The 27076-nt window shown below is 36.7% G+C and overlaps 1 protein-coding gene across 14 annotated transcripts in view; it reads right to left on the minus strand.

The window, feature by feature from the left end:
* The window catches only part of PLEKHA7 (pleckstrin homology domain containing A7), a 157884-nt gene that overhangs the window by 82672 nt on the left and 48136 nt on the right, over positions 1 to 27076 (minus strand). For 2 of the 14 annotated variants that reach the window (XM_064657461.1, XM_064657459.1), the window contains exon 1: positions 21691 to 22094. The exons of 11 other annotated variants lie outside the window; for them this stretch is intronic. In XM_064657461.1, coding sequence (XP_064513531.1) covers positions 21691 to 21761 — 71 coding nt within the window. In that variant the 5' untranslated portion in view covers positions 21762 to 22094. Of the gene's footprint in view, positions 1 to 21690; positions 22095 to 27076 lie in introns of those variants that run through there. One more of the 14 variants, XM_064657465.1, reaches the window with a different exon arrangement.

Here is a 27076-nt window from a genome sequence, read left to right on the forward strand (position 1 = left end):
GTAAGCCAAGCAACAAATAAATATGAGGGAATAACTGAACTTTTTCAAAGACTGTCCTGTAAGTTGCATTAATAGTTTATACAACCTGACCTCGTCACATGCTTGTAGAACTGATATGTGTCTATGTATTTGGTAGAACAGGTAAAGAGGTCACTTAAAATACCAGAAGTATATATTACCTCTATTGTCACTCTACATAGTAACTGTTAAAAAGTCAGTGTAGAACACAAATTATCTCAATCCATAATTACAGCATTACATGGTTTCAGCAGCAATGCAGCTCCACAATCAGTGTATCCATAAGCTAGAGGCCACACATTTCACAACTTTTCAGCTGGGTTCTATTAAAATAGCATTCAAGTCAAAGTCATGGGATGCATGTCTGGGAAATAATGTCACTCCAATGAAATTATCACAGAATCATAGAATAGGATGGGTTGAGTTGGAAGGGACCTTAAAGATCATTTTTTTCTCAACCCCCCTGCCATGGGCAGGGACACCTGCCTAGTCCACCAAACAGACCAGGTTGCTCAGAGCCCCAGCCTGGCCTTGAACACTCCAGGGACGAGGCATCCACAACTTCTCTGGGCAACCTATTCCAGTGTCTCACTACCCTCACAGTAAAGAATTTCTTCCTAATGTCTAATCTAAACCTACCCTCTTTCAGTTTAAAACCATTGCCTCACATCCTGTCACCACACTCATTTGATAATGAGTCCATCCCCATCTTTCCTATAAGCTCCCTTTAAGGACTCAACAGCTGCAATAAGGTGTCCCTGGAGCCTTCCCTTCTCCAGGCTGATCAATGTCAACTCTCTCAGCCTGTGTTTATGGAGGTGGTGCTCCAGCCCTCTGATCACCTTCATGGCCTTCTTCTGGACCCACTTGAGGTGGTTCATGTCTTTCTTATGTTGAGGGCCCCAGAGCTGGATGCAGTGCTCCAGGCAGGGAGCTCTGTCACAAGAGCAGACGGGAAGAATCACCTCCCTCAACCTGCCAAGTGCAATTTGCCCACTGAAATTTCATGAAGTTCATTTAAAATATATTTTCACTTAACACAGTCTGCATATATGCTTATTAATGACAACTGCATTCTGGAGTGCTCAAGACTTCCTATGCTTGATAAAAGTATCCAAGCATCATGTACAGTTCATAAACTAGGTGTTCCACAAACTCTTCTCACAAAATTTTCAAGGCAGTTAAGAGATTTTAAAGATTTAAAGCACCTTATGAGAGACTGGACTAGCAAAAATCTGTATGTCCTTCAACAGGCACATGATATTGCAACACACACAGCTCAGGTCACAGGACTTTCCCTTAGGCGAACAAAATTCCAGCAACTGAAGAAAGTCATATAAGCACTGCAGGGATTTTCCTTGCTTCCTAATCCTCTGAAACTGGGATGTTCTCTTCTGTTCCTTGAGCTCCCAACTGTTCCCTGGGGCTGGAAGTACAGGTAGTTCCAGTTCTTCAAAGAATTATCCCATCCTCTTCTTCACACAACAACTAACGTGTAACAATATTATATCACATTATAACCATATAAGTTATATTAATGTATAATTATGCAACTTTACAATCAAGATCACTATATATTCATAAATTCAAAAATCTAAACCAAAGTATTAAGTGACCTATGAGACACCAAATTAAGCAGCCATTAAAAATGCAGATATTCAGAATGCTGAATGTGGGGCATTAGCAGCAGCAGCTGTGTCTATAAATTAAACCTCAACGGTATCAATTAGCAGATTTTTCAGGAAATAATTAAAATGGGATTCTCAATTCAGACTTCACAACACCACTTTTACTGCAAACTCCATAATACAGTAGACTTTTGGAAAACTTTTCATTTAAAATCTTCTCAGGGCCTGTATTTACAGTATTATTTTGTAAATAAGCTTCAGACACTCATATATCCAAACATTGTAACAACGCTGTGCATGTATTGCTTCAGGCTCTTCTACCCCTAATGTCTCTAAACTCCTTACCTTCCAGCAGAATTTTCCCTATGCACTACTTTTAGTCCAAACAGCCTGTCAAAGCACTGTGGTCACTACAGAAGCCCTGAACTAGAAGCACAGACAGCAGAGACATATTTTATCTCCCGAAAACCAGCTAAAGTTCAAGATACATCCATCTCAACCTTTCTTAACAATATTTTCCACTAACTTTTCACACTCTTCATTCACAGAGAACTATCAGACCTCTACAACAAGCTGGCACCAAAATGTACAGAGAGAAATAGAAGGTAAGCCCCTGAGTCACAAAACAACATTACTCTGGCACACTCTCTCTTCCTTATTCTATTTTCTTCATCTCTATCAGGAATACCATTTTACATATTAAGCTGTTTCCATTCACAAACATTTTCTTGCTACTGAAAAGCCAGAATGACCAAAGAGAGAAAACTGCACTACAGCATCTCTGCATTTCCATTGTGGAGTTTCTAAGAACAAATTTTAACAGCTAGTACTTTTAAAAAGCATGAACAACATTTATTACAACTAAATCCATATAATTTACATAAACATCCAAAAAATCTGAATTTTAGTAGGTAACACTTCCTGGTCATAAATTAAGAATTACTCCAATGCAGGTAGTAGAATACAGATTAAGGTAGAACTCGTAAGATGCCAATTTCTCCTGGCTTGTGCATGCTTCTGTCCATCTAATATTTTTGCAGTTAAGTGTCTAATCACATTATTTTAACTGGCAAGAAGCAGATTTCCTGCAGAGGACTAAGAAATTAAGTACAAGTTATAGGCTCTTATTAGCATTTCCCAATGTGAAATATGGTTATTTTACGCAAAAGGCAAAGATCACATTGTTTGCTGACTGGATCACAAAACAGTTTCGCTTCATATTGCATATATTCATCATATAAAAAGAAACTACTTTGAAATACTTCCATTTATTTTTCTTTAAGTGACAAACTTCCGTGTGCATTCTCTTCTCTGTACACGAGAACAGAATAAGCTATTGTATTTTCTGAACCAGACTCTGTACATTGTTTGAATGAAAATGCCTAGAAGTGACTCATCGCACTAAAAACTCCCTTAATGGAATTTATAAGGGCCACTATGACTATAGTACCAGAGGTATTTCTGCAAGTAAGAAAATAAAACACACAAGTACAAAACAGTTTAAAACAAAAAAACAAAATAACGTTTAAATAATTAATCAGAAAGTGTATTACCTTCATTAGGAAGGAAAAATATCTGCAGTGACAGAAGTGGCAAGTTTCAAGGAACAGCAAGACCTTTACAACAATGCAATAATGCCCTTTGCATAGTTCAGACACAGCAATGGTATCACCTGAGAATCTAAATTATAGCATTGATGATATTCAAATTATTTCATAGACAAACATCACAAACACCAAGATTTTTAAGGTTTCATCCATAAAGATGAAACCTGAAAAAAATGAGATGTCATTTACTTACTACAATACAAAATTTGATTAAAGACATGCTTAGTTTACATACACTTCAAATGGGACAACTAACATTTCTCAGTGTTTGCAGAACTAACATTAGTGGACACCAAGCAGTACATCTCCTTTTGTAGGTCTGTAAAGGATTCTTATGCGTCGTTTTTGCAACAAGACATCTTACGAATCATTACTCCCAGGATGAGTTAAAACAGAGAGTGGTAATATTGGAAAGTGTAAGTCTACTTAGGGAATATACAGAAAACAGTGATACTTAAAACTTACAGTGCAGCAAAAAAACACTTCAGTGCTCTCAATGTAATGTATTTAACCTCATTTTCAAACAGTGCCTTTCAAGTAAGAACATGTTATGAATGACTGAGCTCAAAGTTATGAACCAGAAGCAAAAAGAAAAAAATACTTGGAACATCCTCAGTTCACTTATTCTTTAGCAAATAAAATCAAATCTTGTCAGAGTTTGCCAAGTACAGTTCAGATCTAAGATATTTCATCACCTCTGAGAAAAATCTGACCAATTTGGTCAAATTCATGGTTATGGAGAAAATTTCATTGCATAGTCTCAACAGAGTTTTCCTCCACACACACAATAGTCCTTCAGCTCCCCAATTCTTTTAGTGACAGTCTGCAGAAAGTAAGGTTTACAAGGTTTCCTGAACTACTATGCGGCCAAAACCAAAAATTAAAATTATTCCCCACAAAAAAATATGTTTACAGATACTTTTTCTTGTACTTTTATAGATATATATGTATAAAGACATATAAATGTCAAATATGTGAATGTCTGAGCACACGTGCATACTTGAGATTTTCACTTTTGGGCTCTAGACACGTCCAAAGTTAGACAAATTTCCTGAAGATTAAAATTCTTAAAATTCAAAAAGTTAATCTTTGGCATATTTAGGAGCAGCAGGTAGGTTTTGATTGTAACATGCTCATGTAATAAAGGTATCGAATCACAGCAGTAAAAATCCAAGAGAAACTTTCAATTCAGCTTACGATCAGAAAGCTGATATATCAGTAAGCTACCATCAATGTTTACCAGCAGTAAGAAGAACATGAACTCAGGCAGCCACTTGAATGCAAAGTAAAGACCTTCAGGAATTAAAATATTTCACCTGAAACAACTCTCAGAACTTAGGAAAGTATCTTATACTTGAAGAAAACCAGGTATGTGGTAACAAGGATGTGTGTAACTGGATTACTGTTGCATACAGTGTTTTGAGACAAACACACACTTCAGTGCAGTACTACCTAATGCAAATTACAAACACCCTTATACCTTGTAAATCTTACTTTCCTCATCGTTCTTAAAATCACAGAATTTATAGGGGTAAAAGCACTGTGGAGACTGTAAAAATCAAGAATGCAGAACTTCCCTTGCTGAGTGTATAACGTCCACTATTCAGAAATGGGATTCACAGCAACCTTTCAGCTCTGAAGAGCAAGTAGAACTCAGTTAAACTGACTTTTCCAACACTTTCCAAAAAGTAATTTACAAAAAGTTTTGTAAATGTAATAACATCTTTATAATTCCATAGTATTGTTTTCACAAATGATCTAATTTATCACCTGAAACACACGACAAATCATCACAAAGCAGTAAATACATTATATATACAGACTGTACATGTATGCACACAAATGCACTTTCTAGGGTGAAACACGTACACATCCCTGCTGCAAAAGGGAAGAGAGTTAGAGAACAATTCAATATACAGGACCTGCAGGGTACTGCAAAGACCACCCCACTCCATCAGCTAATAGTTCCTCTGAATTTGGCCCTTCTCATGAGAGCATGGGGAGAAGAAGCAATTAGTAGTAATATTTCATATGGTTCTTAAAAAGAACCTTCTGAACCAAAGTCACCTAGACACTTTCTTTACACAAAAAATGAGGCTAAAAAACCACGTTTGGAAAGCCCAGTAATGATATCCTATTTTGTCCTGAAATCCTTTCTGAAATATTGCAAATGTTCATAATGGAGCTCTCAGTAGCAATTACTCACTTTGAGGTTGTCACTCAACTGTCACCATGACAACAACAAAAACCTTTTCATGCCTAAAGTAGACAATAGGAATTTTAATTACTGAAATTCATTCTGCTGACAGTTTGAGTGAAACTCAAATTCTGCTCTCAAAAAAAAAAATAAAAAATTTAGAATTGCAAGAATAATAATACAATTTTTTTTCCCTTGAACATCCTGCTCTTTGTATTTATTTCCTCACATTTAGATTTCACACTTGCTGTTTATCAAATACTTTGGTGAGAATATGATTTTTAGGATGGCTGGCAGAATTCTTTTCATGTCAATGCAGACTAAGTGTTCTAAGTCACCTCAGCAGGAAATCTCAAATATTTATCAGGGACTGACTTGTCCAAGTCAGTATGACTACAGATTAGTTACCTGCAAAGGAGTGAAGGAAAAGCTTAGGGCAAGACATCTCATGTCTTTTCTAATCTTGGAGAAAAATAGAGACAGCTATAAATACTGCTCTGGGCTTTTAAAAATAATGTTTTAGATACTGATAAAAAAAAATAATTAAAAACCATAATGTTTTGGATCCTGCAGATTCTTAAATGCCTACCTTGACAGGGCTATTCGTTACTCGCAGTGTGCATAAACAATCCTGGCAATTAGAAAATATTTTCAGTACCCTCATAAAAACATACAAGGGGATAAAAAGCAGAGTGCTTGGTGTTAATTTTTCTCCAAGCTACCACAAAACACTACAGCAATTATTTGTATAACCACATAGCAGTTGTTTTTCTTCAACAAGCTGGCAAATGGATACAGTTTGATAATCTCATAATTTGCTGTTATTTGTAGTTGTTCATATACTACAGTCTATCATCAGACAATAATATTTAAAGTATATTTTGAACATCAATCAAGTAGCAAAGGACAAAAACTGGAGTTGACTGTTCTCTGAAAATACATGCATCTTTTTCTACCAAAAAAGTGTCCTTCTGTGAAGAGTTAGTATTGAATTACTGAACATCAGGTTAGATCACATAACAAAGAAAAATCTTGACTTCTTGGTCTATATCCACCACGACATGTCCTATCAGGAAACACAGAAAAAGAAACTCATATGATGCAAGAATACACAAATTAAAATAAAAATGTAAAGTGGTGGAAAAACTAATATTTAGACAGGTTTCAGAGTAATCACTTTGCTTAGAAATTTTATTAATTAATATACAAGTAAGGAATATGAATCAACTGGAAATGTAGTTAGACTGCCAAGGAAATCACATTTTTTTCTGATATTAAGAACATTTGTTCACACCACAAGAGAAAAAAAAAAACAACCAAACAGAAGCACTAGGCACATAAGTTTTCATAATGAAAACAGATTCATACAGAATATATGCTGTCCTAATCAGTAAGGGGTTAGGACTCTTCCTCCCATATTTTTTAATCATACATTTGAAGCTAAGAGTTGCATTCATGCAGATTTTTAAGTACTCATGGATGTCAAAAAACCATACTATCATACACTGATCTCATTTACAGATATAGAAATGTGTGCAAACTTCACAGAATATGTGAACAGATGACATTTTCAATCCCTTACTTGCAACAAACAGACGAAATAAACAGCAACAGTTTTTTCTTACAAGAAAAACAACAACAAAAAAGGTGACAAGTAAGGCACAATGAATGAGATTTAATTCGATTTCTCCAAGACATGAAGCATAGATGAACATTTTAAGCCCAGACTACCACTACCAACGTGACAAACCACAGTATGAAGACCAAAACACAGCAACAGAAGAAAACCACAAAGGAATAAAGAAAATGTATTTATTCTGATACTACAGGATATCCTAAATAGGAAAGATGGATTCAATCCAGAAAAGCTCTTCTGGTGAATGATTTCCAAAACAAATGGTCATGAAGGACACTTGTAAAGGATCAATACTGCAAAGCTTCAAGTTCAATGAGGAGAATAAAACCAGGTTCAATACAGTGAGAAAGAGTAACTTTTTACTGCTTAGTAAGATCTTAACGTGACTGAGAAGGCAGTGTTACATGGAGAACTGTGATTTAATTAGTGATCCCTTGAAAGTAAGAGAGATTGCAGGAAACTCGAAAGTTTGGGAGGATGCATAAAACTGTGCGTTCAAAGAATTTATATTTGAAGCAAACACCCATTTTCACTAATACCACAAATAGTACCGAAAGCACTGCACTGAAGCCAAGTACTTCACAAACACTGCAGAAGCCTCCAATCTGTCTAGAGATAACTTTTTCACAGGAAGTGATCTAAACCGGGAAGTCTTTAAAAGAACACAGATGGCAAAAAAAGCAACAGTATATGTTAAATAGTCCATGAATGTTACATACAGTACATAAAAAATTTCTCATCTTAGTATTTAATTTCCTATGCAGCTCGATGGTTTGGTTTGTGATTTTTTTCTAAATCAAGGACATCATTTTTATTGTCATCCAGAACTCCTTAAGGCATTCAATCAAGTAGCAAAGGACAAAAAGTAGGGTTGACTATTCTCAGAAAGTACATACACATTTTTCTACAAAAAAGGAACGTCCTTCTATTAAGAGTTAGCGTTCAACTGCTTATTACTGCAAGGACAAGAAGGGATAGGGAGTCAAAGCCCTTTATTTCTAGATATTGTTCCAAATCATGACCAAGCAAAAGTGATCATTGCCTTTTTAAAATGCACCATTTAACAACAGCAGACTTATTCACACAACTTAGCAAGTTACACAGGCAGAATGTTCTAAATCAACACAAAAAAATTCTGGCATGTATATCGATTAGAAAAATCAACTAAATAAAAATCTATATTGATAATGACCTGTATTTGCTTTCTTTGAACCATGACACCATAGAAGTAATGACTAAAACTAGTAGAGGCTTTATCACCAATGCTAATTTAAATCAAATTTTCTACAGGAAGCAAACAACTGAAAAGGATGTTTGTAGCCAGGTGGGGGTCAGCCTCTTATCCCAGGCAACTAGTGATAGGACAAGAGGACAGTCTCAAGCTGCATCAGATGAAGTTAGGTTGGACACTAGGAGGAATTTCTTCACAGAAATGGTGATTAGGCATTGGAGTGGACTGCCCAGTGAGGTGGTGAAGTCACCATTCCTGGAGGTGTTTAGAGGTGTTTAAGGAAAGACTGGATGTGGCACTTAGTGCCATGGTCTAGCTGACATGGTGGTATCAGGTCACAGGTTGGACTCTATGATCTCAGAAGTCTTTTCCAACCTGATTCTGTGACTCAGAGGGACTACTGGAATTATTTACATAAATACCTTGAATCCCAACTGGGTTAATAAAGGCTGTAAACCATTAACATACAGTGCCTAAACAGAGGTTTTTATGAAATATTAAAGTAATAAATCCTTATCACAAAAGCCTCACTTGGTATCAACTGCCAGTATCACTTGAGAAATCCAAGACTTTACAAGAAGTGTCAGAACCAGCCATTTGTCTTACAGCTGATTACTCATAGCTGTGCTTATTAGGAGGAAAGATAGAGATGTTCAAGTTACTTGTGCTACAGTGTACATAATCTGCTAAAATGGATTTCACTTCAACAATGGGTAAGATTTTCTAGTGCAGCAAAGAAAAGAAAAGACCAGAATTCAAGAGGAACAATCTTGTGTGACAGTGGTTTTAGAGTTATACCTTTAGAAATAAGCATTAAAATGATAATAAAAACAAGTTTTATACACACAATATATCATTTTTAGCTGTATTTTCCTTTTCACACTAAAATTTGTTTCTACATTATTTAAAACTTAACCAGTATCACAAGTCAGGCGAGAAAGAAGTGATCTTAGCTTCACGGAGCTTTACTCTGCCCTTAATTAACTGAAAATGAAGCATTCTTGAAAGTCACATCTAAAATAAAGGAACAAACTTTCATCCTGCCAACTACCTAATTATTAGCTTAAATCATTCCAAACGTTTTCCTGGCTATCTTTAGTACTTTGACTTGCACCTCAATCATATCACATCTACATAATACATAAAAGGGATAAGAAGAACGATTCTGTTACTGCAGTCTTTGGCTTTCCTCCGTTCTGGGAAACAGACTTCATCTATTAGCAATAACTAATTACATTAGTTATTATATGTGTGCTCTACAACACTTTTATGTTGGATTCCTTATATTTTAAAATTTATTGATAAAATTATGAAGTCATGGAAGCCAGTATCAACTCTCAACATGAACTCATAATATTAAACTAAAACAAGAAAAGCCAATAAGTAATTCCAATTTTATTTGTTGAATTATAAAGTTTTCGTATTTGGCAATTTGTCAAATACTGCGAATGCTTCAGTTTGTACTATGCACAGAAGCCTTTAACTTCTGTTGTATCAGAAAGAAAAACACTAATTAGAACACTAGTAGAAAGCAGAAGTGACTCAGAAACAACAGCTGTAAGATACCAACAGTATTAATCATATTAATCAATGTGTCTATTTCTAGCCCAAGGGCTACTGAAGTTATTTCAAGCATTATCTCATTTTCCTGAAGGATCTTAAACAAAAAGAACTTCCAAATTCACAAACATTAGGGTACATGTCATAAAAGGCAAGTAACATATTAGAAGCAAAGTATGAACATTAGATTTCAAAGGTTCCAAAATGTCAGCATGCGGTATGAATTTAAGGAAAGCAAGTTCCAAGTTAAAATTACAACCACCACTTTAAAAGTAGCCAATAGAAAAAAACATACATTTCACATCATGTTGTATACTTAAATATTAAATGAAAAAAGTTCTTCATTTGTTTACACCACAAAATTATTTGCCTCAAAAGTGTATTCAGACACACCAGCTGTTGCTTCTCATGAAAATGTCCTTTTGGCTCTACATTTACAATAAAGCATAGTTAAAAATCTTTTGCTCTTCACTAATCAAACAACAGAAAAAATCCTTGAGGAATTAACATGAAGACACTTTCATAAGAGAGTTCCTAGTGATTACTCAGTGACCATACATCCATCAGATTAGATTCCCAGGTAATTTCACGCTAGCACCAAAACACAGTGATCCAAATAGGCAGCAGACAGACAACATATTCTTTGAAACACACCTGCGGGGCACTGGGACTTTGCAAAACAAAAGTGTGCTGTACGTTACAAAATAGTTACAAAAATAAGACTAAATTATTAACATTTTCATTTTTAAAAAAATCCAAACCACACTATCAAAACAAACAGATTAAACCACAGAAGAGCAGCAGAAGACCAAGTTGGATGAGAAGCAGGATAATAGAGATAGTCAGGACACAGGGAAACAAACTTCACCTCTTCTTCAAACACCCTTTGTGTTACTGCTTCTACTCTCACTACTTCAGCAGCATTTTTAAAGAAGAGTGCAAGAAGACACCAGCTTAGGCAAAGCATAAATTACCAATCACATCTGACCAAGGTAATAGAACTATGGGGGGTCTTTTTGTGACAATGTTAATTGATGTCCTTGCAGCAGCTTTATAGTCATCTGACATGAAGATTGCAAAGTCACCTCTGTCCTACGGGTATCTCCCATTTCTGCTTTCTGTCCTTCCTTTATCACCAAGGAAAACTTCCCCAGCTTCTGTGTATGTGAGAATTCTCCACAGAACACGGCAATATAAGCAAATGAGCACATCATGACCCAAGCCTATCATGACAACTTTGGATCCAGACTAAATCAAGCTGAAAGAAAACCACAGATGCCATTTGGAAACGAATGATGATGTTTTGAGCTCAAAAAGATGGCCTTAGTACTGAGTACCCTTTGTTGTTTGCATAGCTCCGACTTCAATGCTTTAAAGATAAATATTGCCGTGCATCAGAAGGCTGACAGTAGTACAACAGCCCAGTAAAAGAAACTCTTACACTCAAACTAGTTTCAGCAGATTCTTACAGGACAATTCATGTCATATGAGTTTATCAATTTGCTCTAAAGCAGTTTTTCTTTCCACTGTCTAGAAAGGGGATCTTCCTTTGAAAAAACTAATTCAACAATCTGAGCTACATTTCTAAACCTGAACCACAATCACTTGCACAATACATGGTGCCTCCAGCTGGGCTCCAGTCAAGGCTGCCAATATTTCATCAGAGTTCTATGAAGTATATAAGCATACATGGCTTTGATCCGAGACACATGTCCCAACACTTACAGATCTCCCCTTCCAAATCAGTGCACTTAACAATGATCAGCAGATTAACAATGATCACTCCACCAAAAAAGTTCTGGCTAGTACTCAAGCAGGGCTTAATCTGTTATATGTGATGCAAGGTGAAGCTGAATAAACTATCAAGACCAACACATAGCATCAGGATATTCACACCTGGAAAACAACCAAGGAAGAGACAGTAGTTTAAAAATAACAGAGCAGAGAATGGATTCATGTATTGGGACACACCTACTTAAGAGACCTAATTAGGTAACAGCATTGCTTCAAAGAACTTCAGCCCAAACACTTACTGCAGTCCCTGATCAATCCAGTACTCAAGTAGAAAAGAATAAATGCTGCCGCTGACTCTGTAACACTTCCAAATTCTAAAAATTCACAGTCATAATACAAAACCCAGAGATTATGGGAGTGTGCTTGTGAACTTTTACAAACCATAGTCTACCCAAGGTTAAACTGAAACTGGGAAGAGTAGAGAATATTGTAGAAGATTATTTTAATACACATCAATATTGGTAAACTACACAGGAAGTTTCTTTCAAACCAATGCAGTAAGTGGACTATGCAAACTTACTAACTACAAACATTCAATGCCTTGGTTGTTACAATTACTTAGTTTTAAAACATGCAAACTTATGACATTTAAGCAACTCAGGTTTTTAGAACAGGCTTGTGCTTAAAAATAAGGGGCTTACCTTTAAGAGCTTTAAGCATCTGAAATACAGCAAATCATGACACAGCAGGGTGAGAGTGGGCAGAAAAGAATATAGAGACAAAGGACAATCGAGTGAAATCAAGGGCCATGGTGCAGAGCAATAGGAAAGTTTACATTAGCAAATCCACTGCACATTTGCCTAATGTTTTCAGGACACAGAAATAAAGCAGGCCCAGCAGACAGTAGCAATAAATCCATAAAAGAAAACCACTTCTGCCAGGGAAAATAAAAGACTCTTAGTAGGCATTAATAGATCCATGCTGCTTCTCTTTAATTGTAACAATTTTGAATTGCAAACTGAGATTTTAGTATAACAAGCAGACACAGGCCACATACTAAATATTCTGCGTTTCATCCATCTACGGTAACACAGTGCAGGGAAAAAATAAACCTGCCTTTTTATTTGCCAGAATCAGAATGAAAACCTGATTGCATCTTTCCCCATTCAAAAGCTATACCAACACTTCCTACTGTTCTTCAGATATCACTGAACAGCTCACAAAAGCTGGAGTTAAAACAACAGGAGTACATTGTGGACACCCATGAAAATCATTCTAATTAAAATCCAGTTGATTTGCAATATATACATACATTTCTCTAATCGATATGCACATGCTGACTTTTCATTAATGGGAACAATTCACAGTAGAGAAAGTTTTGTGAGCAATGCTTCTGGATCTGTGAAATCACCTCAAACCTCACCTTCCCCAACAGAAGACAAAGGTACAATTAAAAGACTTCACAATTATAGGTAATGCTCCAAGCTTGTCTTTTACTTCCCTTCAGGCAACCTTTTCTTTAAGAGCAATGGAAAAGACAGAATGGCTGTAGGAAAATGAAGGAAAACACTCCAAATTTTACCTGAAAGGGGACAGGAGGAGGGAAGGAAAAGCAGTAAAAGCCAAAATAGGCTGAGAAAGACCAGACAATTACATTTTCAGAACACTGATGGGTGAATACTTACACACCAAAAGTTACAAATTCTATAAAGCAGGACAAATTTCAAATCTTACCTGGTAAACAGCAGACCAGCATAAACCAAGTAATTTTTATTACATCCACATCTGAATAGACTTAAGCAGAGGGAGTAACCTGGTAAGAAACCAGAGTGGGGACAGAGCTAATGGCATGTCTTAAAGCAAGAAAGACAAGCTTGAACTTGATGCAGTTTAACAGGAGAGCCAAGAAACGGATTTTTCAAATAGATGATGTAGTTAAAGCAGTAGGTAAAATGTGGATTACCTAAATGGGACTAAGGAAGAGGAGGGGAAATGCTACAAAGCTCCAAGAAAGTTACAATAACCTTGCAGAGAGACAAGCCCTCTAACAGGAGGCTCTGCAAAGCCAAAGGGAAAATGGACAGGTCTTCAACACCTTAGGGAAAGGGGTAGTAAAGTGCAGGCACAGTTGAAATTTGAAGAGTAAAAGAAAACAGCAGAGATGCTCTCCCACTTCAGGAGAAGGCAGTAGCCACAGGGAAGAGACAACTGATGTCAGTAATGTCACAACAAGCAAAAGTTAAAGGTACAACATCCAAGAGTTTCCAAGGAAAGAGACTGAAGTGCAATAATGTCTGAAAATGGCACGGGTCTTAATTTCTGAGAAAGAGCTCTACGTCAACCTGATTTGTCACTTGGGGCAAGTCATATCTAAGACAGACTTGCCAGGGAAGCAGCACGGTTATGTAGTGCCCTGGCACCCTCCCCACATGAGGTCATAATCTCAGCCATTACAGTCCTCTCCACTATAATTGTTTGCTTCAGCAGATGATCATTCCTTACCCAAAGTCATGAGTAAATGAAACCTCTTGCAGGAGCTGAAAACCTGATGTAAATTTTGAAAAGAAGAGCACCATCAGCATTATCTGCATTGCAGTCATCTCGGCAGCGTACAGAGGCATTTACACGTCAACAGGACACACCGTCTATTTTAGATAACTCTCTTTAATTTAAGATGGCTCTCCTCAGCATGTGAGAAAGAAGTAGTCTGTTTTTTTGCAAAAACTCTAAAAATGGAATATATAAGTATCCATTTACCAAGTGCTCAAATTTATGCTCTTTTTCTGCAAGAGGATGTCCTTCATATGCATTGCAGGACTCATGAAACTGGATTAACAATGTCATAAATCATACACCTGCCAAAATAATAGCATAAAAAGTGAGACTAAATATAACCCACATCTGATTTGAATAGATACTATCTATACTTAACAATTTGTTATAACTCAAATATTAGCAGACACTTATTCAAATTTCAACATAAATCACCACATTGGTTTTAATTTTCCTATAGTTAATTGTTTTAGAAGCAACTTTTAAGCTTTGCAATGCCATCATTTATGATTTAATAAGTTTTGAATTTGCATAAAGAAGAAACTTGCAAATTTATGCCTTACAAATATTCTGCCAGTGCTTCAAACTTTTTTTCTCCATACCAAAGTGTAACAAATTCCTAGTTTACATTTCTAAAACTATCAACTAAATGCTTCACAAACATCCTTTAAACTGCAGGATTTATTATAAGCCAATGTTTATGCATACTAGAAAGAACAATATTTCTCTTTAAGTCCAATTTCTAAGACTCAAACTTAGTTTCCATATTTAATTTCAAAACCACTGGATTAAGACCATAAACCCTCAGCATCACAGGATGATTTTGTGACCTATGTTTTACTGCATAATCTGGGCCCACTCAACACACCAGGTAAATCTCAGAAAAGCGCCAGACACATCCCTGTAAGGATTCTTAAAAGGATCCAAGGGGTATCCCACCACCTTCAGCTCTAAGAGAAGCAATCACAGTGTAAATCTTGGGAAGCACACTACTAGAGTAAGAACTATGACAATTCGTTAACTTAATGCCATAAGTAGATTAGTCAACTGATGCAGCAGAAATGGTAACTGAAAGAAGAGAAGAACCAAACAGAATTCTGAACAATCATCATTCAGGAAACCAAGTTAGTGTATATTCATACCAACAGATGAATTTTGTTTTGGAACACACGTACACAAATTTCCCTTAAACAACAGAAATATTGCACAGTGTTCCAAAAATAAACAAACTGCCCCTTCATGCTGAAATCCTCAGAATAATGACAGTACAAAATACTTTACATCTGAATGTCTAGTTACACTAGACCTTCTCCTTTTTTTTTTTAGAATGAATAATATGTTAGAAAATAGCTGTTAAGAAAAAAGCTACACAGAACTTGCTGTAACTGGTTCAGCCAGACAAATATCAATGTCATTAGAAGAACTACAATTACATTTCTGTGAATAAGAGCCTGAAATACCAGATAGCACAAGGTAAACAAGAAGAAATATTCAAAGTTTCAGTTAGAATTAATTAGAAAAGTAAGTAGTCCACATAAGAGCTACTGCTTTGCACCATACACAGTTTATACTTCTGTCTCCTTTTAAGGACACTTAATAGATAACATTATCATAATGCTCACATTTTTCCTCAGAGTTTCCTCTTTTCTGACAGAATGATTTATAATGAATTGTTGCAATCAGTCACGCATTCATCTGATTACGCCCTTTCCATCAAGCGTAACCCGAGCCACGCTCGGAATGTGAACAGAGACCTGAGGAGCCAGAAGGTAACTTGGGATAAGAAAGCCAGAAGTGACACACGTGCCTAGAGAAGGCAATACCCAGTATAACTCAACACAGGCAAAACTGGTACCACACCACAGCCAACAGTTTGACAAGCGCTCAGTTTAACGCTGGGACAGCATCAGCACACGCGCAGCTTCACACCTGGGCCTGGAGATCACCAGGGAGCCACGTGCAGGACTGTGCTGATCTACTGGTGAGTCACACAGAGCTGAGGCTTTTCATTTCCAGTTCACATATGACAAAAAAGGGGAGATTTAAAGAAAAAAACCTGAACAAAACAGAGTGAGGGGAAAAGGGGGGTTGGGGGGAGGCAAGAGGTAGGAGATCGGGAAGAGTGAAGAGACTTGCCATCTCAGAAACATTTTGTAAGCAAAGCATTCTTACCAGCTCCATTCTTCCAAGGAAGCAACTGAGGAAAGTCAGGTAGGAACCACACCACCAGCCCACACCTTAATCAGCATCTCTCACTCACCATTTCATGCTTCTATCCTCTGGACACAAAATTTTTTACACAAAATTTAGAGATGATGATCTTGCAACCTGCCTCATCTTTAGCAGTTTTCCTATCATTTTGTCTTCTCAGAGAGCAGTCTGTACTTAAGACATATTCCCTGCAAGCTAAACTCTTTTTTCAAGTTCAATCTTGCTTAATGAGTTACTTTTTATTATGGAAAGGTTTTTAATGTGTTGTTTGTTCTGTCAAGCCCAAATAACTGCTGACATTCTAATCATGAGGCCCTTGAAAAAAAAAAAGGGTGGGTTTTTTTTTGCTTAAAAGCAATCTTTTCATTTACCTATAAAGCAATTATATATACCATGTTTAAATCATTTTAATATAAAAATAGCCTGCCCACATTTTAAAAATTGCAGAGAATAAAATACATAAAACTGTCCTCTTCAGATTTTAATCATTTCCTCTCTTACTTAAACCTGAATTTAATATATTCCTACAGCATCAGCTTTCTTTAGTAGTTCTTCCCAAGACCTGAAGAAGGAATTAGTCTTCCAAAAAGCAGAGACCAATCTCCCTCTTCTAACATGAAAGAATGTGTTCTGTTGTAGGCATATATAAAAATCAAGTTCTATGGAGAAACAGCTTCTAAGGGGAGCTCGAATTTAGCACACCATGTTCTTGCATACATTTTGTCAATTTTGTCAAAAACTCTGCCCTTCCCTTTCTCCTTGTCCCTACAAGAGAAAGAGAATAGCTCTGAACCAACAAAGAAAATAAAATACAGGAAGTTTTGTTCATCTGATTTAGTTATTCCAAGAAAAATGCAACTTTAAATCCCTGTCATACACATGCATACCGCTGAATATTCAGAACAGCAACATTAAATAGTCACCTAGGACTTTGGCTAACACTACCAAACAAGCAAATATTGTTATATATATTTTTTGTTATTCTTGACTACGATTTGCCTGGGCACATTATTTCTCGAAGATTTTAGTTTAGCTAAACTTGTCACTTTATGCTACAAACTTGTCAGATTATGCTCCAAAGAAAACTCAGTAATTTTTTTTCTTTAAAAGCCTTCACTGTCTTCTATCACGTGGAGGTGATCAAGATTTATTCCTCTGTCCAAAATACAGCAGTTTGTTTTTTTTTAATTTAAGAAATGGATGCTAATAAAAGACCAGCATTTGAAGTGGGTAGCAGTTCCCTCCTCAAAAGAAAAGTAGTTGCTTAATGCTGCAAAATCTCTTCCCTTTCCACACATTAGCCCTGCCTAGTTTCAGTTATAACAGATTACTTGCAATACTGCTATGACTGGGTGGGATCTGCATTACTGCATTTGGACTCAGCTGCATGGATGCAATTGACTCAAATTCACAAAATTACAAGTCTTCACTATCAAAATCACAAGTTTTCACTGGATAGCTCTTTCTTCTCTTTTCTTTATTAGTAGACAGAAAAGGTAAAATAGCATATGCAATTCCAAGGAAGTCTTAATCTGAACAGCAGACTTCTCCTTGTGAACACAGTTTCCATCAACCTTGCTAGAAGAAGAAATTCTATTATTACAGAGGGATGCAGAAGGTTCTGATATTGGTTAGGTCGAAGGACTATGACAGCCCTGATAAACCCTAAAAACCATTTTGCCAGTTTGAATGTAACTACTGACAATGGTAAAATCACTCAGCTATGCAGAACATCCATGCCTTACGCATTTGTGTCAGAAACAAGATGATTCTTTCTAAAGAGGAGCCTTCCTATGAAGAGTATCACAGTCCACCAGCAAAACTCCAACTACATCACAGAAACACCAGAAATTGTCCCATAGCTGAGACAGGGCTGGGGTTTGTATTATCTCACATCTCCATGTGAGGAAAGAGATGTAACTCCTCTTACTCAAAAAACATCCTCCTATTCAACAATGGGTTTAAACATACATTTTTAAGGCAAAAAAAAACAACAACTGTTTTCTGAAATGGCTACAATCTGCTAATATCCCAGTGGAGTTGAAAGTTCTGGCTTCCCTCATCAAACATGGCTAGGATACTAGATGTCTTCTCTTTGCCAAAGAAATACTCACAAGATTACGCTCTTTTTGTCTGGCAGCCTAAAGCAATGAGAGGTAGCAAATGTTCTTACAATAAAGGTCTCTTGCCATACCAGGGTAATTGGGAAAAAGACATGAGTGGAGCTTTTGTTCTTAATCTCTACTGATTAAGTTTATGAAAATCAAACATTATCAAAGACTTTTGAACAGACTTCCTTCTGCACCATATGACATACAAAGAAAACCCAACACTAAAACCTTAAGCAGGTGAAAAAGTACCTGGTTGATGCCACTCTAGCCACTGTGATGGCACACAGCAGGTTTATTTGTGTGCTTGGACTACCATTTACAGTTTAACAGCCAATACTAAGTTTAGATTTGCTGCTACCTATCTTAAAGTAGATTAATTACATTAAATACCAAAATTGTAACAGAACAGAGACGATACATTATGAGGAAGCATTTTGCAATCATGTGGAGCATTTTCTACAACTAGTATCTAGATCAGATCTTACGTAGTGCCCTTATAAAAGAAACAAGAGGGTATTTTTTATCACACTCAAAATAAATTATATTAATCTGCTAATTTTGTTCAAATATGAAAAAGTTCCCAAGAAACACCAATTGTGAATTGCAAGGTATACCAAAAATTAATTACAATATGGCTCAAAAACAGAGTGCCTACATTGTACTCCTGATTTACGCAATGCCATAATCCACAGACAACCAAGAGGCCATGCCACCCTGAGTGACCTAGTTTTGGAGACTGTATCTTGGTCATCTCCAAGCTCAACAATGTTCCAAGCAATCTTAGAAAACCGTAAATGAACAAAACACTGACTGTGCACTCTTCCAGAACAGGCTGCCACCAATACTTCAGACTACACTTCCACAAAAATATTATTCCAAAACTATTACTCCTTATGGGTAACATAAAACACAACCCATTCTGAATACCGTGCAATCCCAATGGCAACTTGATCTCCAGAAAATTAATCTTTACTACAAGAAAAAAGACAAAAAGTTTCCTGAAGACAGAGTTTTTCCAGAACTCTGTCCAGGACTTCCATGTCATCCCAATTGCAAGCCACAGTAGGTTAATGTCTCTGCTAAGATACAAATTGAGCATAATGTAGTCTAACCTTCCCACCCATAGAGATCATAAACAAATTATGATAAACAGTAAACCCACTGCCTATTTCTTTTACTGGAAAAAGTTCACTCACCAGAATATGCCAGTTGGAGTAGAATGAAAACCCTAATTCAGCCCTGTCTGTGTAAAGTACATTACTCCCCACACAAAAATGGATGTATGTTACTATTCTGAGTGAAAATTCTGCACCAAGGATGAGCTCTAAAACGACTGCAGGAATACTAATTTTACATAGTTATCAGTGATTGTACACTATGTAAAGAATTTCTCTTTTTAGATACTGAAACAAAAAGAGTTGCAAAGTCAGAATGACTTAGTCATGAAAGGAAGTAAGTCCACCCAATTTTACATACATGAAACAGGATTTTAATAAGCTCAGTTGCGTATCACAGAAACTAATTATCTTATCTGAAAATTCTTAAACACGGGCTTCATTGAAATGCTGAATAACTATTTAAAAAATGAAAAAACAGAAAGGAGAGTATTAAAACCAATATGCAGATAAGCCACAGGGATCCAAAAGTTCATGAACTTCAATCTATCTCTTTTCACAGCAGAAAGGCAAGGACTTGGAACCTGCTCACGAGACCTTCATTCCGTCGAGAAGGTCACTGTGGAAATCTGGGAGTTGGGTGGTGGCTCTGGTCATGCAGATCTCAAGGAGCAGCAGTGAAAAGCTGTGTGTTTGACTAACCTAACACACTAGTGGGAAGAGAAGGCTTTTACACCAACCACCATTTACTGAATTTGTGTTGTCTTTAATTTTCAGTTTATTCATGCCTATTATCACAAAAAAAGGAGGGAGGGGGGGAAGGAGAAAAGCTACTGGACTTCAGCATCCACCGAAGTTAGGCCAAAGGACAAACAACCGTGAGCAATCACTGTGGTCGACCTCTAAATGGCCAACTCCGGTTTCAATAAAACCTTCCTGGTACCTTTGAGCAGACAGCTTTGGTAGTGCTACAGAGACACAAACATGTAAATAAATGAAGGCATTTATTTCAAGAAATACACAAAAAAGTGTTTAAATGAACACTGTGCAAAACCACTTATGTTTCTACTCATAACTGACTATCACTGCAACCTTACAAAAATAACCCATACCACTGTCTATGCTGCAGTTTATGAAGTTTATTTGTCAGGTTCATTCTCTGGATCTGAATATGTTAATAATTAACTTATTCCCTTATCCTTCTCTTCATATGTGTTACAGGAAGATGAGTAATAGCACAAAACTCCTGTCCTAACTCAGATTTTCCCCTCCCTCTGTTATTATTGCAGCATGAGAGGCAGGGACTTCAGATTTAGACACAATAAACAGAGATTACATTCCTGTATTAAGGTGTGCCAGAAACCTGAGTTCTTTCAGCCACAGAAGTACTGTAACACATTCTCTCTAATTATTATGCAATATTACAGTCTTCTACAGCAGGAAGAGTAATTTCATGGTTAGAATCCAACCCATTCACTAGCAAACTGTTATACAGCACTTTCAGAAGCAAGGATTTTTAACAGAACAAGACTGTTGAGTCAAAAAGATAAAACAGTAAGAAGCTCTTACGATTAAGCTTTACCACAACACTGGCATTTATCACCTTTCCACACGTGCACGTTTTGTGTGAATTGTCTTAAAAACATAATGACAGTAAGTACTTTTGTTTATTTACCTTAATTATGCACAAAAAGACCTAAAATTATTAATGGTTTAGAAATCTGTATAATTTCCATTTCTCAACAGTAGATATCTGGTTCCTAATAAATGACTGAAATATTCGAATACACAACTCACTTAAAAAATCTCCAAGGTTACAACTTCATTTTTCCAGTTAGAAAACCTCTCAAAATATTTAGTATGTTTAGAAATAAAAAACATTAGCCTTAAATAAATGTGAACTTAATTATAAGGTCAGACACAAAAGCATTCTAAAACTGTATTTATGGTTTTCAGCTTCTTAATTCTCCAATTTCATAATTTTTTTCAGAGAACAAAGATATGGAAACAAAAAATCTGTTAATACAAGCATTATGCTACAGCTCTATATACAAGTGCATTAAAAGATGAAACTTAAAACAAGATATACCTGCATGACACCTGGTAGAATGGATATCCTGGTAGAGGAAGAGAGTTTGAAAATCCAGACTGACTCGACATTGCCTTCAGGTATTGTATCCACTTAAAGCGCTCCTACATTCCATATGTTAAGTCCTTACCAAAAAAAATACGTATGTGCATATCCATCTGTACCTTTGTTCAAAGCTAACTAAAAAGAAACCAAGTGCATACTCGAAGGTCTTGAGGATTCTGCCTGCATTTCAAACTGCTTCCTCAGTAGTGAAATTCCTAAAAGCCAACACCCTCATGACATCACGTACTACAAAACCATAAACACGCAATTGTTTCAGTAAAGCAAGGACAGCCCGTCGATTTTGACTCGACATAAAGCCCTGCACTGCATTCTTCCTGAAAGCACAGTGCCTTTCAGGCTGGCGAGAGGCAGAGACCTGCTGCCTTGAACAGCAGCCCTGCCTTGGCAGGCAGCCAGCAACCAGCAGAACTTATTGCCAATGCCGCAAATCCCTCCGATCAGCTAATGAAGAGCCAGACTGCAGGTGAAACATGGTTTGAGCCCATTACAAGAATTTCCTTGAAAATGCACGAGATCCATGACCTTGAACTTAGTGACAAAAGCTTCATTTAAAATTTTCAGTTAAATGTACACTGCACACTGTTGTTTCATAAGCAACATCAGATTGCACTGCACATCGCAGTAATGTAAAAAATCATACTGAGCTTCCCCTGCTAAAAAAGAATCCTCTCCTGCTACACCCTCAACTATGGGAAAGCAAGAGGGAAGGACAGGAGACAGAATCTTAAACCACATTATTTAAGCTACTGAATACAGAAATAAAATTATGTGCATGCATTCCTGTAGTATTTTACTACTGCTTAAATCAAAGAAATATCAAAAGTGAGATTTCTTTTGATATACAGTACAGGGGTAAGTTGCGTGAAAGTTTATTTGGGCATCGCTTCCTCAGAGGAGAAAAAGACTACTGGAAAGTAGGAAGACCTGAGTAGTCAGAGCATAGCCCAGTAGCATGCCTAATGTCAAACAGACTTAAATGATTATGTACCTACACTACTCTTAAAGAAGGTGTACACTGCCCTCACATGAAGATTTGCTTAGTTTAAGCAAAATACTAAATAAAAGAGATTTTTTAAGTATTTCATTTCCTGTGCTAGCTGCACTGGAAAACATTAAAATGTTGAGTTTGATACCTCTACCCCAAGACATACTATTTATATTTACTCTCGTGTTATTTTAATTTTGTCTCTCAGTTTTGGAAAACAATGAATTGGTTTCTCCTGATTTATCTCTAGTCCATAATCAACATCTCAGTCACAAGAAAAATGGTACAAAACTTTGTCACTATCCAAGGTACCTTTTAAAATCTGATTTAAAAGAATCGGAGCTTGTTCCTCTACCTCAAATATACCTTATATTTAAAACTGAATCCATCTCAGTGAAATGTTTAGTTTCTTGTTTGCGTAACTCAGCTGCTTTTATCGTGCTTTAACACCACTGCGCTATCTCACTTCACCTAAGTACTATTTGTCAAGGTGTAAAAAACAGCAGCTTATTTGTGAAATGTGGTAACATTTCAAATAGAGCTGAAACAGCGGGTGGGGGAACCCAAAACACTCACAGGCTATACAATAAGGGCTTAGACCTGAAAAAAAAAAAAAAAAGGGAATGCTTATTAATTAGCTCTGCACACTGTTATACACAGAGCTCACTCAATTGACTGTTCCCACCACCTACAACTTGGGGAATCACAGGTCATTTTCCACAACAAATACAACATACACTTGCACACAGAACAATATGGATACCATAGGTGACTGGATAGGGCACCAATTTCTGAAGTCCTATAAAAACACCAGGATAACACAAAGAGAGCACAGTCTTCCCAGAGAAGTAATTTTTTTATTTTATTTGTTCAACTGATACGTCTGGAAAAAACAAAGAAGTTCCTGGGTACGTCATTTTGCATAATTTTTTCTCTCTCTACTGGCTGCAAAGAAAAAGCTTGAAAAGGCAATTCAAGCACAAATAATGTTGTGGTATCAGCTGAATTTTTACAAACAGACTTGAGAAAGCATAATCTCCCTCATGTTTACTATAGAGCATTAACTTCAAAGCTCAAGACTCTCAAAAACCATATGGGTAACAGCAAAAAAAGTTGTGTGCACGTGAGAGGAAGAGAAAACTCTACCAGGTCTGTCTGAGTCACCTTCACCTTTGCCTAATGAGGGGTGTTAGGGTAAGTACTGTCAGCTTTCACCTCTCTGGCCACAGCTGCTGAGGGACAGGCCAGTCATTCTACACTGCTGTGGTTGGCCCTGAGGAGTCACCTTGTGTGCACATCCTTAAATCACTCACACTTTTATTTTGTACATTTACTCAATTTTTTACTTGGTGTCTTCTCAACACTGATAACAACAGCATTAGCACATTTATGCAGTAACTTTCTTACTTAGTCCCAAACAGGATTTAGGATGTTTCCACTGGATTTGCCAGCTGAAAAAAATGTTAGTGTCAAGTCAGAAGATTACAGGCTTATAAACCAGGAGTCTTAGAGGCTGCCAGTGGCTTGCCATGCCATTTTGCAAAAATCACATAGTCCCTTAATGCCTAGCTTATCCACATAATAAGGAAAATACTGTCTGACAGCAAAGGAATGATGCAAGGTTAATTTTTTTTTTTTGTAATTAAGTATTGAAATCCTCTGATTAAAGATTTATGAAGGGATAAAACAGCTGTAGCATTTGAGGGAAAAGATGTGTGGGAATATTCAGAATACAGCTTTCTTTTTGTCTACTGCTCCTAGCTCTAACATAACAGAAGCATTACTGTGCTCTGAAATTTAAATATAAAAGCCATTTAAATTTTAAAATGTGGTGGAAAGTGCAGTTTTTAAATAGGTGGATAGCATTACATAGCATTTAAAGATGGGGATAAGCAAGATGACAAAAGGCAGACAAAAACTGTATTTAAGATGATCTTTATCGAAGCACAATCCTTCACTGGTAGGCATCAAACCTGAGTTCAGTGATTTGGAAATAGGAAGGGAAAGTGTGGCTTAAGACAGAGAAAGGGGAAAGAGAAAATCTGGCAAGGACCCAAGAGAAAGCCTCCACACAATGAAACCCAACATTTTCCAAGTGTCCCTTTTATTTCTTTCTACATGAAGGCTGGATCACAGAACAGAACCACTTTTGGGATCCAGACGTACTTGCCAAACACCATCTCCACTGACAGAGACAAGTGGGTTTCATTCCAACTGCACTCACGTCTGTTTGAATTTTACTTCCGTGTTTTGGAGCCAGCAAACTCACTTAAAAATAACCACATTAGTGTAGTTTGGCATAGCATTCCATGTAATACTCATCACTTTGCAGGAACGAAATCAAACAAAGAAAATAAGTTTGAGGCACAAATACTGTGTGTTCCAAAATTTACAGTGACCCTACTACTGAAGGAAGAGACCTGTTAGAGCACTTAATGCTGCTACTTGAAAAGGTATGAAATACTTAACTGAGATCTAACTGCACTTCAAAAGCAAGGACAGCCTGAAACTCTGGACAACAATAAGGTCATGACCACTCTCAGGCATTTCAAACAAGCAGTATCCTTGGTAAGCTAATGGAAAATTTGCTTAAACTAAAAAGCCAGTCTGAAGGAGAAATAGAAACTAAACACATTACCAAAATCTAAATCAACTTCATCAAGTCTAGAACTGAGAGCAGGCACATAGTAGACAATTATGTGATGATATATCAAAATGCATATAAAATATCTAGTATTCATAAAAATAGAATTAAGTGTCACGCAGAAATTACTGTAACATCAATACCATAAATCAGTAATTTACTCCCATACAAAGTGTTATATTTGATATTTTCACTGCCTGCTATATTAGTGTCTAATATATTAGACACTAAAATAGAAGGAAAAAATATTATAAGAAATCTAGAGAAAAATTACATGGAGTTTGAAAATAACAGGACTACTTACAAAGAAAATATTACAAGGATATTCAATATAATGAGCAGTACTTAGAAGACATAATGGAAAGTCTCTCCTTCCTTTCTGTACGAAATACAAGAATAATGAAATATTCAACAATACTGAAGAATAATGGCAAATTTGAAATTGAAGAAGGACACTGCCACTGAAAATTCAAAATTCATCCAGAGTGAAAGACTAACTGGATGTTTATATAGGGGGAGACAAAAACAAACACACACCCCCCAAACAAATAAACAATGCAGAAGTGACAACTGGAAGGAAAGAGGACTTGTAAACAACACCAGTACCTGTGAAAAAAAAACCATGTGAGAAAGCCATCTAACCCAGTTTCCAATGGATGTCTTTCACTCTTTTCTGAGGCAGACTAGTCGGTTCAATGATAATACATAATCCCTGCTGCACTCCTAAACTTGTTGGTCAAGTAACTCAACTAAGATTTATTTTTTCACCCTAGTTTCTCAAGAAAACTGAAATTATCACTGTCACATAAGTAGACACTGAATAAGCAGGTTAGTTGTTGTTTTCAGGTAGGCTACCTAGTGAAAAATCAAGTAAAGTGAGCCACCACTGAAAGAAAATAGGCAGCACATGAAGATGTTTGTATTCTGACTTCAATTACACTGGGTTCTCCAAAGCAAAACACCCATCTACCTTCTCCCCCTCTCCTATCCCACCTTTCCATCTTTAAAGTTTCTTATTTACCTGGTCTCCTATTACCTAGTTGCTCTGTTTGCCTTTCAGTGCTTTTCATTTCTCCAGCCTCTCTTTCCCTCCTACTCTTAAGGCAGCTTTCTGCATATACATATATATATATATACACACACACACACAGCTTTTCTGCTGCATATATATGGCACTATCCCACTAGGCCTATACATGCTTTTCCAGCTTGATAGCACATTTATCTAGCCCAGAGATAGTTACCTGTTACCCATCCTCATCCTCCACCAGCTTTACATCATTCTCAGTAAGATCTTTAAAAAGAAGTAAACATCCCAAAGAGCAAGCAACACTTGATTAAACAACTAAGTGTTGCACACTTCACAAAGACAGTCAAGTCTCCCTACATTTCCTCTGCGTACTCCCTGTCCATATACTGGCACATCCTGAAGTATGTCTTGTGATTCTGACATAAAAGTGATTCAAAGGGCAAGATTCCCTCAAAAAAAGCAAGAATCTCCACTTAGTTTGTCAAGCCTGTCTGTTTCTTATTTATTTTTAGAAGGAAAATGTGAGTGTAAAGCTACCCTCTCAAACTGAATACTGGAGCATGAAGAAAAAGCTGGACTACAGGAAAGTCAGAGAGAGACTTTTTACGTGGGCATGTCAGGATAGGACAAGCAGTAGCAGTTTTAAACTGAGAGAGGGTAGG

This window comes from Pseudopipra pipra, chromosome 6, assembly GCF_036250125.1.
Source record: "Pseudopipra pipra isolate bDixPip1 chromosome 6, bDixPip1.hap1, whole genome shotgun sequence".
NCBI classification, from domain to species: Eukaryota; Metazoa; Chordata; class Aves; order Passeriformes; family Pipridae; genus Pseudopipra; species Pseudopipra pipra.